Genomic DNA, 16006 nt, shown 5'->3' on the forward strand with positions numbered 1-16006 from the left:
TTTCAAGCGCGCCCGAACCCACTATTTGAACCCCGGAACACCATACCATCGGCTTGCATAACCACTCGTACAATCGGCAATCACAGCGAGTCTACGCGACCGACTTTATTAAAGGTAAGTGGGAAAAATATGTTGGCCACCCTCTGCGCCGCTCAAAATATACCTCTCACCCCTTTTTGTTTATCTGCCCGGTCGACGAAAAGACACGCAGCCACCGTAATTGTAGAAACTAATGGTGGTGGTGCGTGTATGCGCCCAGATCAGCTGTCTGTGGCCCGGGACGGTGTAACTCCGTTACATCATCCCCTTCCACCTGAAGGTTGGCGTTGTGCGGCAACCTGGAGAGATAATCTGCCACTACAGTGAGCTTGCCTGGTCTTTGACGGATGGTGAATCTGAACGGCTGCAGTGAAAGGTACCAGCGTGTCAGTCGGCTGTTATGGTCCTTCATGGAATGGATCCAGGTGAGCGCTCGGTGATCAGTTTCCAACTCAAACTCCCTTCCAAGTAAATAATTCCTGAGTTTCTCCAGTGCCCACTTAATGGCCAAGGCCTCCTTCTCCACAGTTGAGTAGTTGGTCTCTCGTGGCAGCAGCTTTTGGCTTAGGTATAGGACCGGAAGCTCTTCTCCAGGGTCCCCTTGGGCCAGCACTGCTCCCAGGCCGCTTTTGGAGGCATCCACCTGGACCAGAAATTTCTTCCTGAAGTCTGGGCTCCTGAGAACTGGGGTCGTACACAGGCAGGTTTTCAGCCTTTTGAAAGCTTGTTCACATTCCGCTGTCCATGTGACAGGATTCCGTTGGTCCTTGCTGGTCATAGCAGTAAGAGGGGCCGCAATAGTTGCAAACTGGGGCACAAATCTTTGGTACCAGCCAACCAGCCCCAGGAAGGGGCTGGTGCGAGGCCGAGGGCAGTTCTGGATAAAATCCACTTTATCCATCTGCGGGCGCACCACACCTCTGCCCACTTGGTAACCAAGGTAGCGGGTCTCCTGCCGTGCCCACTCACATTTAGAGGGGTTGAGGGTCAACCCTGCCTTATGGATTCTTCCCAGGACTTCGGACAGGTGCTGCTGATGCTCTTCCCAGGTGTTGCTGAAGATCACTACATCATCCAGGTAGGCGGCACTATAGGGGTCACACCCCTGTAGTAATTTGTCCATCAGCCTTTGGAAGGTGGCCGGAGCCCCATGTAGCCCAAATGGCATCACCGTGAACTGGAACAGGCCGGCAGGTGTCCTGAAGGCGTTGTACGGTCGAGAAGACTCCTCCAGTGGCACTTGCCAGTAACCTTTGCACAGATCCAGGGTGGTGATGTACCTGGCCGCTCCAATCTTCTCCAGCAAACCCTCGATTCGAGGCATGGGGTAGGCATCAAACTCTGAAATGGAATTAAGCTTCCGGAAATCAATGCAGATGCGTAGGGAGCCATCTTTCTTGAAGATGATGACCACCGGGCTACACCACTCTGAGCAGGACGGCTCTATCACCCCAAGACCAGCATCTTCTCCTGTCGCAATTTATCCACTAAGTGTTGTGGAACCCGGTATGGACGTTGGGATGTCCATCCTTTAGGCATATCACATGTTCGACAAGGGTGGTCCTGCCGGGGTTAACTGAACACAGAGATGGAGTCTACCGAAGGATTTGGAGTAGCTCAGCAGCCTGCTGTGGGGTAAGATGAGTCAGCACCGGAGACATTGGATCGGCTCCCTGCTCGGGTTCTGTCTTCCCTTCTCTTGGCACTTCTCTTGCCATCAGAGCTTTCGCAGGGGCCTGGTGGGCACGCTCTTCCCATTCTTTCAGGAGATTCACATGGTAAGTCTGCTTCGGTTTCCTCTTTTCAGGAAGATGAATCTCATAGGTCACTGGCCCCATTCTGCGAAGAACCTTGTATGGCCCTTGCCATTTCGCCAGAAGTTTACTGTTGGCTGAGGGGAGAAGTAACAACACCTTTTGACCAGATTGAAATTCACGTTGCCGGGCCTATTGGTCATACCAGGTCTTCTGGCTTCGTTGAGCGTCTCGCAGGTTGACCTCGGCCTCTTCATGGTATCTCCCCAACCGATCTCTCATTTCCAGCACAAATTGCACCACTCCTTTATCATTTGGAGCAGAAGCAGGAGACTCCCGACCCTTCCGGAGGAGATCCAACGGCCCCTGCACATCCCAACCATAGAGTAGCTCGAATGGTGAGAAACCAGTGGAAGCCTGGGGAACTTCTCTGTACGCAAACAGCAGGAAGGGTAGCCACTGGTCCCAGTCTTTCCCAGTGTCTGACACAAACTTCTGCAGCATCCTCTTCAGAGTTTGGTTGAACCTCTCCACCAACCCATCTGTCTGTGGATGGTAGGGTGACGTCCTGATGGCAGAGATGCCTAGCTGGTTGTGGAAGAGCTGCATCAACCTAGAGGTAAAGTTAGTCCCTTGGTCGGTCAAAATCTCATCTGGTATCCCCACCCGGGAGAACAGCTGTACCAGTGCACGCAGAACATTGGGTGCCGTGAGCGCACGCAGAGGGAAAGCTTCTGGGAAACGAGTCGCATAATCACACACCACCAAAATGTACTGATGACAAGCTGTCACAAGCTGTTGGTGGTCACCGTCAACAGCATACAACACATTTTTGTCAACAATGAACTTCTCTTTCCCTCCCCATTTTCCAGTTTCCCCTTCAGTCACATTAGCAAACAAAACTTTCAACGTTTCATCCTCCCTTTGCAACAAAGGGATATTTTCTGGTACATCGCATTTCATGCTCTTTGTGTCCGGCCCCTTTGACCATAGCTGCTTCTCAAAGCGGCGTTGGCAGCGGGATTTTCTTGGCCCATTAGTGCCACCCTCACACAGACTACTGTCAAAGTCTGGCAAGGGTTGGCATCCAGCCTTCGCCTGGGCTCTAGTGACCACTGGGCCAGACACATTTAATTTAGCATTCCCCTTATCCCCCACATCAGTCTCTGTCCACTGTTCTTCTTTTTCTTGCAGCAAGTCTATGAGTACAGGCAAGTCCATCCCCAGAATAACCTCTACAGGCAAGTTCTTTACCACCCCAACTGACAACAGGTAGGGCTGTTCATTAATAGTCACTGTTACCTCCACTTTTGGGTATGGATGTTGATCACCATGCGCACATAAAACTTCTTCCTGTCTGCTATAGTCCACACTGTTCACTGGTACCAAACTATGCTTAATTAAAGACATAAAACTACCAGTGTCCAGCAAAGCAGTAGCCTGCTGACCATTGACCTTTACTTTTTTATAGCGTTGCACATCCACTGGCTGGACCCTTGTGGGCTCCATCTCCAGCCGGGGTGCATAGCAGGCACCAGTGACTTTAGCCTTCCGGATAGGGCATACCGAGGCTTTATGACCTGGCTGCTGGCAATAATAACAAAGACAGTCCTTACCCGCTGCTCGTAAGTTTGATGCCTTGGGGTTTTCTGGTGGCTTTGGGTTGCTCTCCCTCTTCAGAAGACCCGATGATGGGAGTGGTGGTCGCTGTGGCGTCCCAGATGAGCATGCAGGTGGTGCTCCTTTACGCGCATTGAAGTACTGTGACACCAGCTTAGCAGCAGTCAGTCCATCTGCTGGCTCATGCTCCCTCACCCTGGTCCTCACCTCCCCTGGAAGTACCCGGATTAACTGCTCCAAGATGATAGCTTCTCCCATCTCTTCTTTAATATGCTGCTCTGGTCGGATCCAGCGCCGATAGAGGCCCTTCAGGCGATAATAGGTCTCAGTGGGGCTCTCACCAGGTGGAACTGTATTGGACCTTAACTTCTGCCGATACGTCTCAGAGGAAATGTCAAATTTGGTTAGCAACGCAGCTTTTAAATCTTCATAACGATTGGCTCTTTCTTCATCCATTGCAGTGTAGGCCTCCAACGCCTTCCCCGATAGCAGTGGAACCAGACGACCGGCTCATTCACTCTCTGGCCATTTCCAGGTTTTGGCAACTCGCTCAAAACTCCACAAATAGTTCTCAATGTCTTCCCCCATCTGAAAGGGTGGAATTTTCGGCCCAGCAGATCGCATCCACTTTGAGACTGACTGGATGAGGCTGTTGGTCACTGCTTTTGACTGAAGAGAGGGAACCTCCTCTGGGGGATCCCGGTATCCTCTTTGGTGTGCAGGTGTAGGCAGTACCATTCTGGGGCTGCTTGCTGTTGCGGTGCTTGGCGTGGCCGTTGCTGCTGTGGTGCTTGCTCCGGCTGGTGCTTGGGCTGGGCTTTCCTGACCAGCAAAATCTGAATGCAGCTGAGCGTTGGGAGGGGAAACAGTCCTCAGCCCCCTGAGTTCTGCCAACAAAACCTCCTCTCTCCTTTGCTGTCCCGCCAGGAAGTCCCTCATCATCGCATTTCAGCTCTCCGTTTGGGTCACGTGCTGAGGTTGAAGCTGTAGGCAATGCTGGACCAATCCTGCCAGAAACCTCCTCCTCCTCCTCTGCTGAAGAAGACGACGCCGGTACTGTGTCCCATGCCAGGTCCTCTGCTGTCTTCTCCACTGGAAGCTCATGCTGCTGGGACCGCAGCCCTGTGCGCTTAACTGGGAGGCGCGTTTTCCTCTTCCGACTAGCCATCCCACTCCTGACACCATATGTCGCGGGGTCCTCTCTGAAACTTCTCCCGAACAAATGCAGGCGTAGTCAGGAAGCATTCAGTGTGGATAGTTTATTCTGCCGGCCTCCCAGGTGCACAAAAGATTATTTACAAAGAAAATAGAAAACTAACTTAAGTCAACACAAAACAAACATCTATATACAAAACACAGTCTGCATGTTACCCTCTCTGTAACATCTCACCGAAAAACAGCCTTCTTTTTTACCCCATGGCCCCTCCCACTAGGCATAATCGTCATCTCTTTATTATTTCTTTTACCAAACACTCTTTTCTCCTCAGCTTATTTCCAGCTGTATTCCTACAATACATATATATGTAAATACAGACATTTATGGCCAATTCCAGGCAGCCTACAGTGTTTCACAATAACAAAAAAAACAAACAAAAATAATGCAGTTCTCGTGACCTTTCAAGCGTGCCCGAACCCACTATTTGAACCCCGGAACACCATACCATCGGCTTGCATAACCACTCGTACAATCGGTGATCACAGCGAGTCTACGCGACCGACTTTATTAAAGGTAAGTGGGAAAAATATGTTGGCCACCCTCTGTGCCGCTCAAAATATACCTCTCACCCCTTTTTGTTTATCTGCCCGGTCGACGAAAAGACACGCAGCCACCGTAATTGTAGAAACTAATGGTGGTGGTGTGTGTATGCGCCCAGATCAGCTGTCTGTGGCCCGGGACGGTGTAACTCCGTCACTTACGCTTAGTGTGTGTGAGAGTATGACAACTGCTTAGTGCGTGTCAGAGTATGACAACTGCTTACTGCGTTTGAGAGTTTGACAACTGCTTAGTGCGTGTGAGAGGCAAAGAAGCCCCCCAGCCAGGCTGAGAGGACCCCCAGAGCCCCAGCAGCCACGGTCGATTACAGCGCCGGTGCAGAGAGCGCCCGCCGAGGAAACACTGGAGATATGACACAACAGGATATATACAGGGTAAAAAGATAAAATAAATAAGAAGGGATACAATATAAATGTAAATAGAGTAAGAAGATAAAAAATGAATAAGAATAAAATCGATAAATATTAGGTAAAACCTAAATTAATAAATAGAATAACAGGATAGAATAAATAAGCATAAAATAAATAAACGTCAAGTAAAAGCTAAATTAAAAAGTTGGATCTTGAGCCTGTTCTTAAAAACATGTACGTTCTCTGCGGCCCTGAGCTCCTCCGGCAGGCTGTTCCACAGATGAGGACCACACCACTGAAACGCTGCCTCTCCGTGAGTATGTGTCCTGACTTTGGGAACAGTCAAAAGGCCATGGACTGGCAGCCTGTCCAGGGTCTACCCCGCCTAAAAAAACAGCTGGGATAGGCTCCTGCACCCCTCCGATCCTTATGATGATAAAGTGGCTTGGAAAATGATTGAACAAAAAATAAATAAATAAGTTTTTGATGTCACAGAATAACAATGTAATGGCATTTTGTTTTGTTTTAACAGATCATGGCTCAGCAGTGGACTGTTGGAGAAGTATCTCTTTGGCTTGGGGAAAATGAATTGGCAGATTATCAACAGGTAAATGGACTGGTTCTTATATAGCGCTTTTCTACTCTGTCCGAGCACTCAAAGCGCTTTATACAGCTAATTCATTCACCCAATCACACAAGCACTTCTAAGCTTTAGTGCTAAGTATCTAACATTCATACACATTCACACTCCGATGGATGCATCGGAGAGCAACATGGGGTTAGTATCTTGCCCAAGGATATTTGGCATGCAGACTTGAGCAGCCTGGGATTGAGCCACCGACCTTCTGGTTAGTGGCTGATCCGCTCTGCCACCTGAGCTACAGCCACCCCAGGTCTTTGTAGGTGAGCATTTCTATGGATGTGCCATATCAGTGTCCACGGTGCTCCACAAGAAAACCAACATATGAAAAACTGCTGAAACATCAACAGATATACCATGAAAGTAAATGAGGATTCTTCATTGTCTGCAGACTAGAAGACTGTCCCAGAAAGTTTTTGTCTGTGAAATCTTTGAAAAATCACATAAGGAAGAAACATAAATATCAGAAACAAGGATTAGAGTCTGCCCCAGACTGTGACCCTGTCATCCAAGAAACTGTTGAATTTCCCCAATCATCTGAACGAGCTCTGAGTGAACTTATAGAGAACTTTACATGGGCCAGTTACACCATACACTGGTGTGTTTATACCCAAGCTGCATTTTCTGCTACATTATCCTCGGCTCATCCTTGATTATGGGTCACTCCGCTCTCATTGGTGCATGAGGTTTGAAGCCAGACATCAATTTTTCAAGACAGTAGCAAGAATCACCAATAACTATATTAATATTTGTCAGACTTTGGCAAAGAGGAATCAGCTTCGTCAATGCTGGGAGTGGCAGCCTGAATGGATCATCAGGAGCGATCATACACAAGCAGCAGTTAATAACTTATCACTTCAAGAACTTCCAGTGAACTTGCAGATTTGTTTGCAGAACTTGGAGACAGCCATTACTGTGGATGAGAAACTCTGGACGAGTAAATGCATCATTTTAAACTCTGTAAAATATGCAGTTGGAGATTTCTTCATTTTGGAACTTGTGCATGCAGAGCAAATTCCACTGTTTGTAAAAAAAATAGTCCTGATTGTGTATATCAGGGCAAAATGGTTTCTTGTTGGAAGACTTTTTACAACACTGGAGTTTATAAGACACCTTCAATCATACCACATCAGAGAGACTGATGATCTGTTGATATTCAAGCCTGGGGATGAGGTAGACTTTCATGCTTTGGACGCATACAGATGTGATGGTCAAGACTTCATTACACTGATCCACCGACCTTTTAAGGCAGTTCATACCAAAGTTAGGTAAGATACATCCTAAACCATGACTTTTTAGTTAGGAATTGTCAACCACTGTTAAAATGATTTTAACCACTTTTTGGCTATTCCACATGTCTGTCATCATCTACAGTCACTAATGAACGCATAGCTGTCTTTTTAGTAATGTTTTATGATATTTTTATTCTTTATCTTCGAACATGCTCATTTCTGTTTTGATCGTGTCTTATTGTTTTTCTGTGACACAGACAATGAAATCGATGGATCGACTCTTCTGCAGATGACTGAAAGAATGAGTGAGCGTCTTTTTCCAAAAGTGAAAGACCAAGTGAAATTTTTGTCTGCTGTAGAGAAGCTGAAAGAGTGAGTCTTAAGTTGACTGGACATGATTCACTGAATTGTACATTCATACAATTCAGTGTTTCCCCTCCCCTAGGTTTACGGTGTTGGAGGGTGGGGGGCAAGGGGTTGACGCAAGCCCTGTACTGTTTCTCCAGCGTTGATGTGCATCACACACCCATTTACTTTCAAAATTGAAATGTCACAGCCACTCTTACTCTCTGTTATGATTCTGTTTCTGTAGTTCAGCAGCTGTTATTGTACGTTTTAAATATGCGGATATTCCTGATGCAGGACACAAGGACACGCATATTCATGTCTTGTAACAAACTCTAAACATACTTCTTACTTCTTCTTGCAGTGGAAGGCAACACAAAGAAAAGCATACTGTGTCAGCACTCCAACCTATGTTTAACTGCAAAGTGCAGTTTCCTCCAGCTGTGCTCACTGCGTTGACCAATAAAGATGCAGCACTAAAGTCACCCACCAAGAACAGACTCAAAAACATGCTTGTTCAAGCTCTGTTTGACCACTTGAGTAATGAGACAATGTAAGTCTATATATAATTAAGATTTGATTCATTTAAAATACAGTATGTACATCAGAATTTAAGTTCATCATTCAAAATTTGCAGGTATCCCTCTCATGTGCAGTATGTAGAGCTTCTGAGGACTGTCCTTCTGAGTTTTCCTTTCTTGAAGGAGAGTTATGGCTCTGGATATGTAAGTATTCCTGAAAAGCAAACATTGATAAAATTGTCCAACAAATTGTCTTTGAATTGCCTAATTATTGGCTAACGAGTGTAACATGCTAACATTTTCATTGTTACATATTCAGAGGTTATCTGTTCCCTTGTGGCCACTACAATACAAGTATTAGTATTGTGATTTTTGAGGCAGATCTCGTCCAGTATGGTCAAACAATAAATAAAATATCAATTGCTCTTTTAAATTAATTAATGTTTCATTTCTCTGTGAATTCTCAAGTGAATGGTGTGAAATTCAGCATTATATTAGCTCTGTTTGCCTTTGTATCAGGATAGTGTAGTTTTTGTATTTAAAAAATTAAATTTGAAAATAGGGCAGGGATAGCTCAGTAGGTAGTGTGGTTGCCCCATGATCGGAAGGTCAGGGGTTTGAATCAACTGAACGGCTACCCTGAGGTACCCTTGAGCAAGGTACTGTCCCTACACACTGCTCCCCGGGTGCCTGATTAGTGGCTGCCCACTGCTTCACTGAGTGAATGGGTTAAATGCAAAGAGAGAAATTTCCCTGTGGGGATCAATAAAGTATACATTATTATTTTTATTATTAAAAGGTAGAGGTATTAACATATAGACTGAAAGATCATGATGAGTATGCTTGTAGGACATAATGCCATTGATACTTTATCTAATCTTTATCTACCTTTTATAGTGTATGTAGCCAATCTAAGGTGCTCCAAACCTTTATATCATGTGTTCGATCAACTCCTAAGAGTTAAAGAAGAGATCTGTAAATAGGAACTAATTAGGTTATGACATGATTACAGCAAACCTACCAGCTTTATGTCACTCAAAGTTTTCTGGTAAATGTCTTGTATAAAGGGAGGACCTAGTTGCACCTATTTATGAATAATTAGTTACATTTTTATCGTTTGTAGGATGTTCTGCATGAGTCTCTCAGGAACAAGTTTAAAAAGGAAAGAAGACCACTAGTAGACGTAGAGGAAATTGAAAAAATGAGACAGAAATACTCAGTTCCAAATTCAGGAAGAAAAAGATCATCAGATATCCAGCCCTGTATCCTTTTGAAAAAACCAAGGCAAGTTAAATATGCTCAATGTTTGTTTGCCATTTTAAATTGTACATAAAAGTTAAAAGTATTGTTTTGGGTTTTTTCTCTCAATATTTGCTAAACTTTTTAATAACCAGGATATCAATCCTCTTGACGATGGGGAGGATGAAAGTAGCACCGACCAACATGTATCAGTGATTAAGCAAGAGTGCCAAAAAACTAGGCCAAATGTGGATGTCATTCGAACGCACCTCAGGAAAATACAGAAGTACAGAACACACTACGTTCTTCAGCATACTACTGAAGAGGTTCTACGAGAATTCCCATGTCTCACTATCCCTGTTGTGGTGAGTGTTTTATCAAAAACTGCAGCAAAAAACAACAATAACAATAGTGCACGGCAAAAACACGAATATGTACTGATGTGCTGCACATTTATATAGACTTCTAATAATCACGTACCTACAGGACAGGCAAAGTGACTGAATCAGCAGATTTATTTCATGAGTAATAAAAGTACACTAACAGAACACTAACAGAAATTGCAACATTGACTATGTCTTTCTCTTTGGTTTTATTTTCATGCTACAGGATAATTTTGGACCAATCTGATGCCAATGATAGTTTTTTGGGAAGAATAGTCTAAACATCCCTTTTGCACAGCAATGTGTACTTGAGAATTAAAGTAAACAAATGCAAAATTATAATTTGTTCTCTAATGATAATTGATGTGTGAAATAATGATTGTTCTGGTTTGCTATATAATGGTATATATTATGGTACAAAGCTAATATGTATATGTTTATCCTTTATTTTAGCTTCTTGAAGAGGCTTCCATGTTACTTAAAACTGATGTGGACAAAAAAGTAATCCGAGGATTCAGTAAGTTGGCAGCGAAGCTTGTGTCAATAGCCCCAGACAGCAACCTTAAAAGCCTCTGCTTAAAATCTGTTGATGAGAGCCAGACAGACACTGAAAGAAAAGGTGAGGGCACTTGGCAATAATGAGCAAAAACATTTTTAACTCCTATCTCAGATACCACTTTTTAAGGTTTCACATACAGCACATTAGTAAACACAGTGTCCCTTACAATATCCACGGACGGACGGAAGGACGGACGGACTGAGTGGCTGGCTGGCTGGCTGGCTGGCGGAAACGACAACATAACATCAATGACACGACAAAGAACTGGTGAAACCGAGGAACTTAAATACACAGGTTGAATGATGACAATGATTGGAAACAGGTGAGTACAGGGCTGAACATAATCTGACTAATGACACAAGCTGACACGGTGAACAAACAGGAAGTGAAACAGGCAGTGGCAAAATAAACTGAACATGAACAAAACTGAAAGCACTGGGTCGATGACCCAGGAACCCTGACAGTACCCCCCCCCCCCAAAGGCCGGCACCCGACGGCCAAAAGAAAGAAAAACCAGAACAGGGCGGGTGGAGGGGGCCCAGGACGGAGGGACGGAGTCCAAAACAGAAACAGTTCAGGTGGGCGGCCACGTGGCCGGCGGCCGAGACGAGACGGTTCAGGAAGACGGCGGCGGCCGCTGAGCTGGTCCGGTGGGCGGCCGCGAGGAAGGCGGCGGCGGCCGCGAGGAAGGCGGCGGCGGCCGCGAGGAAGGCGGCGGCGGCCGCTGAGCAGGTCCGGTGGGCGGCCGCGAGGAAGGCGGCGGCGGCCGCTGAGCAGGTCCGGTGGGCGGCCGCGCCGGCGATGACGTCCAGAACGTGGCTGGGGCGACGGCGCGGCAGCCGCAGGACCAGGCAAAGCAGAGGCTGACGCCAAGGCTGAGGCTGGCCCAGGCGAAGTGGAAGCTGAGGCTGGACCAGGGGAAGCAGACGCTGAAGCTGAGGCTGAGTCTAGACCAGGCGAAGCAGAAGCTAAAGCTGAGGCTGGCCCAGGCGAAGCAGAAGCTGAGGCTGAGTCTGAGGCTGGCCCAGGCGAAGCAGAAGCTGAGGCTGAGTCTGAGTCTGGACCAGGCGACGGCACGGGAGCCGGGGGTGACAGAGCCACAGCTTTAGGGCCAGCGGGCGCGGAAGCCCCTGGCTGGAGACAGGCAGGGCCAGCGGGCGCGGAAGCCCCTGGCTGGAGAGCGGCCGGGCCAGCGGGCGCGGAGGCCCCTGGCTGGAGAGCAGGAGGGCTCACAGCTGGCTCTGGGTGCTGTGGCTGCAGGTCCGGGAACTGAACAGGGTGGTGGATGAGTGACTGAACTGATTGGACTGACTGGACGGGAGGCGACTGGACTGACTGGACGGGAGGCGACTGGAGAACAGGACACTGAGCTACAGGGGACGACTGGACTGACTGGACTACAGACTGGACAGACTGGAGGACGGGAGGAGACTGGAGGACAGGGAACTGGAGGACAGGAGGAGACTGGACTACAGGGGACAGGAGGACAGGAGGAGACTGGACGACAGGGGACAGGAGGGAAGGCTGAACAGCAGGTGAGGGAACTGACTGGAGTGGAAGCTGAACAGCAGGTGAGGGAACTGACTGGAGTGGGGAAGCTAAGGGATGAACAGAGGTTGGCGATGCTAATGGCTGAGCTAACGACAGAGTTACCGAGGGGGATAAAACTGCAGCCTGGGCTAATAAGGCTGGTGCCTGAGCAGGGGACACCTCAGCTAGCCTAACCAGTGATAGTGCCAGGGCGTGGAAAGCTGAGTGAGGAGGTGGAGGAAGTGGTGAAGTAGCAGGTGGACTGGTTAGCTCTTTCAAGCCTCTAGGGAGGTCAGGCTGGGTTGAGGCTGCCCTCAGCCTGGGCGCTGGGACAGGCACGGGAGGTGGCTGGACACCAGTTACCCCCCACCCGGGAAACAAGAGCGGATGTGGAGGTAGACTGCGTCGCAGCTGCCTTCTTCCTAGGAGCTGGCACAGGTGTGGGTGTAGGCTGGGCCCTAGCCATCTGAGGTGGTGAAACGGCTGAAGGGGAAGGCCGAATCTGGGCCGCCGTGCTGGTGGGAAATGGCTGAGTAATGGGTGTGAAAATAGTGACTGGGTGTGTGATACAGGCAGGTTTATCTGGGATTGTTCTGGTCCTTCTGCCACCACCATTTATAGTCTTTGGAGGAGCAGAGCAGAAAAACTCTTCCCAGTCTACAGAATCCTCCAGGAGGGAAACATCCCATGAATCAGAGATGAGTCTATTAGTTAATCTGGGTGAAGAGTCAAATGAGGAGGGTGGAAAACAGTTACCGGAACTCACCACCGGGAGTTGCTGAAAATAGTCCGTGTTATGGCGGCGTGTGCCCCGCTTTCTCCGGGAAGAGGAAGCGGGCGGGGTACACAGCCGAGCCTCTGGCGCGGGAGCCTCTGTTGAGCCGAGGTGGGAGGCATAGCCGCTGTGCCGTGGCGAAGTGGAGGATCCGGCAAATGAGGCAGGTGACGTGTGAGCGAGGAGCGGATCCGCGAGAGGGGGAGCCGCCGAAGTGCGGCGCGAAACGCCCACTCTCCGCGGCAGATGCTCCGGTGCATGGGAGGTAGCAGGTGGGTGAACGCGGCGTCTCCGAGGCCCGCCCAGAGCCAAGCGAGTGCCCTCGAAGACGTGCTCTCGCTCCGCGAAGAGCCGCTGTCTCTCCTTGAGCTTTTCCGCCCACAAGGAGAGCGCTGCCTCCTGCCGCTCAAAAAGGTCCGAGTCCGCTGGGTTCCAGTCGTGTCTTCGTGGCACGGGTCATGTCATTCTCTCAGGCGTGGTGTGGAGGCGAGGAAGAAGGAACCCAAACGCAGGACTCACAGGTAGGTGAAGACTGGTGTTTATTGTGATGGCGTGAGCAAACAGAACAGAGGTAGGAAATGGCTGGCTGGCTGGACGACTGACTGAATGAATGAATGAAGGAAGGAAGGACGGACGGACTGAGTGGCTGGCTGGCTGGCTGGCTGGACGACTGACTGAATGAATGAATGAATGAAGGAAGGACGGACGGACGGACGGACGGACTGAGTGGCTGGCTGGCTGGCTGGCGGAAACGACAACATAACATCAATGACACGACAAAGAACTGGTGAAACCGAGGAACTTAAATACACAGGTTGAATGATGACAATGATTGGAAACAGGTGAGTACAGGGCTGAACATAATCTGACTAATGACACAAGCTGACACGGGGAACAAACAGGAAGTGAAACAGGCAGTGGCAAAATAAACTGAACATGAACAAAACTGAAAGCACTGGGTCGATGACCCAGGAACCCTGACAGACATTTCTCCTTTCTCGTCTCTGCACTGATGTACTTTAAGATTTAACTGATACACCCTCGATGCTATATATATCTCTATGAGGATTTTCAGTCATTCACACAATGTTTATCCCAAAAAATGTTCAGTGGCAGCTAGACTTGCTCTGCAAGTTCTTTAGGACTCAAATTATTTAAAGCTAGCAACTTACAGAACTGAACAACATTTTGGGGGTTTTGTATAAATGCTTAACATTTACACTGAATCACACTGAAAAGTTAATTAGGTATACATTTACTGCACTAATGCTTATGTTCTGCAAGACATTCAACTCCTGATGAAGGTACTCATATGGCCTTTACTGCTTTGTATTAACAAAATTGGCCAGAAAATATTTACATATTTCTCTTTATTTTCCAGGTCAGATAGTAAACACAGCTGTTCTTCTCCTGCCATCTATTTTCAAAGAAAATGCCGCTCATCTCTCCGTCATAAATAAGGTAAATTTAGATTTTTTTTGGTATGGTGAGGGGGGGTCTAAAACTAATCCAGTATTTTACAGGAGTTTCATACTTTCATTGGGACACCTGTTGTTTATGCTTATTTAAACTATACTCCTCATTTCAAGAATTTAATTTCTGTTTCAGGATCCACACAGCCCAATACCTACAATCGTACTCAGCAGCAGTGACGGCAAGCCCTTGAGTGATTCAACTGAGGGCAATGTCCAGATGGATGGACAAAAAATGATTCTGGACAGTGGGGAAATTGACATTTCATTGGCGATGGGTATTGTCTTCTCCCTGTACCATAACTACAATGTTGCCTATCCAAGTGAACTAAAAAAGACATTTTGCTTTTTGGAGGCATTTGTTCTCAACTTGGGAACTCTGACTACACCTGTACCAGTAGCTGTGCAAAGAGTGGCAAATGCATTAAATATCTCCTAGATTGCCAGCATAGTGCAGATGAGAGACTGAAATTGTCCCAATGTGGACTAACAAAGGACCATGAGTCCCACATTAAACTTAACTTACATAACTTAAGGCTGCAGTTCATTGATAATTTAAATAAAAAGATTGTTCTTGAAATAGTTTTACTGAAAATGCAAACATGCTGATGAAAATGTGTTGTTTAATTGTCTGTTATGAAAGTATTGCTATTTCTAATGTAATGATTGTTGTTTTATCTATAGTATAATATTTATATGTATTTATTTATAGTATAGTAAAGATATTCAATTATTACTGTTTAAATGACTTATATGCTATTATTAGTAGTGGTGTTGTGCTTAGCGTTAAAATGCCTTTTTGTCTTTTTCTGTAATACAAAGTGCCAATAAACTATTAATATATGTCTATGTGCTTGTATTTATTTTACCCTACTCTAGTTAATTCAATTTAAGATGCATTTTTTTTTTAAAGATTTAAAATGGTTCTTTAAAGAACCACTCAGAAAATAGTTCTTCAAAGAACCATTAAAAAAAAAGGTTTTTTGAAAAACCTTTAAAGGTTCTTTAAAGGGGATTTTTTCAAGTTTTTGTAATGCGACAGGTTAAAGAATTAACATTCAGCTTACCCTCTGAAATGTCAGTGTGCATCTCAGATGTGTTGTTGTCATCAAGGATGATGTGACGTACCAGCCAATCCATCACCGCACCCAGCTGCAAAACTGTGACTCAATCTGCTGTGGTGGCATTAAAGTCCTGCCAGTTTACAGCGGCTGATTTGGTCCCTAAAATCCAGAGAGTAATTATTCATGGTAAGGAATTCATGTGGACACTAAGCGTGTGGGCAGGCAAGGACATTTAAACAGTGAGGCTGACGACCTCTCCTTCATTTCTGTCAAACAAAATTGTATGACATGTTTCCAGCGGTTAGTATCATGGTTGCTAGGCAACCTGGGCAGCGCGACGGAGACTAGACCGTCCCATACAGCCCATGTGTTTGCAACAAACTTGCCGTTTATTTTGCAATTCGAGCTCAACACTGCCCCTAGCGTCCTGGAGCACTTCTGTTGTGTTTTGGAGTTTGCATGTGTTTTGAATTTTGTAAGTGTTTTGGAGTTTGTAAGTGTTTTGGAGTTTGTAAATGCTTTGTCTCTAGGGGCCACCGTACTACACCTCGTAAAAGACCTACCTGTTGACCACTGGGGGACCACTTCCACGTCGAGGGAACCAAAAGAAAAGAAGTGATCGTGTTGGGAGACGTGACTGGATGGAGACACCTGAAAGCAGTGACTGTGAAAACTCTGAAACAGCCAGAGTACAGTACTGACTTGGAGT

At 46.8% G+C, this 16006-nt stretch overlaps 2 protein-coding genes across 2 annotated transcripts; one reads left to right on the forward strand and one right to left on the reverse strand.

The window, feature by feature from the left end:
• Window positions 1-1985: 1985 nt before the first annotated feature.
• LOC148094650 (SCAN domain-containing protein 3-like) lies at window positions 1986-3869 on the reverse strand. The gene is made up of 2 exons (XM_087837466.1): window positions 2745-3869; window positions 1986-2588 (listed from the first exon to the last, which is right to left on the reverse strand). The coding sequence occupies exons 1-2, from the start codon at window positions 3867-3869 to the stop codon at window positions 1986-1988; spliced, it is 1728 nt and encodes a 575-aa protein (XP_087693592.1).
• Window positions 3870-6072: 2203 nt separating this feature from the next.
• LOC148094651 (sterile alpha motif domain-containing protein 3-like) lies at window positions 6073-14672 on the forward strand. The gene is made up of 10 exons (XM_087837506.1): window positions 6073-6144; window positions 6431-6440; window positions 7667-7781; window positions 8119-8307; window positions 8392-8479; window positions 9399-9563; window positions 9670-9879; window positions 10351-10516; window positions 14143-14222; window positions 14370-14672. The coding sequence occupies exons 1-10, from the start codon at window positions 6073-6075 to the stop codon at window positions 14670-14672; spliced, it is 1398 nt and encodes a 465-aa protein (XP_087693632.1).
• Window positions 14673-16006: the final 1334 nt, after the last annotated feature.

Source organism: Neolamprologus brichardi, unplaced genomic scaffold, assembly GCF_056152115.1.
Source record: "Neolamprologus brichardi isolate AB-2024 unplaced genomic scaffold, ASM5615211v1 NODE_ptg000033l+_length_6344489_cov_1, whole genome shotgun sequence".
NCBI classification, from domain to species: Eukaryota; Metazoa; Chordata; class Actinopteri; order Cichliformes; family Cichlidae; genus Neolamprologus; species Neolamprologus brichardi.

Bases quoted from the DNA above. Each gene is read 5' to 3' on its own strand.
- LOC148094650 (XM_087837466.1), bottom strand. From the start codon at position 3,869: ATGGATGAAGAAAGAGCCAATCGTTATGAAGATTTAAAAGCTGCGTTG. The intron at 2,589-2,744 runs GTACCAGAAAAT...GACCACCAACAG, and splicing joins CAAAGAGCATGAAATGCGAT to CTTGTGACAGCTTGTCATCA.
- LOC148094651 (XM_087837506.1), top strand. From the start codon at position 6,073: ATGGCTCAGCAGTGGACTGTTGGAGAAGTATCTCTTTGGCTTGGGGAA. The intron at 7,782-8,118 runs GTGAGTCTTAAG...TTCTTCTTGCAG, and splicing joins GCTGTAGAGAAGCTGAAAGA to TGGAAGGCAACACAAAGAAA. The intron at 10,517-14,142 runs GTGAGGGCACTT...TTTATTTTCCAG, and splicing joins GACAGACACTGAAAGAAAAG to GTCAGATAGTAAACACAGCT.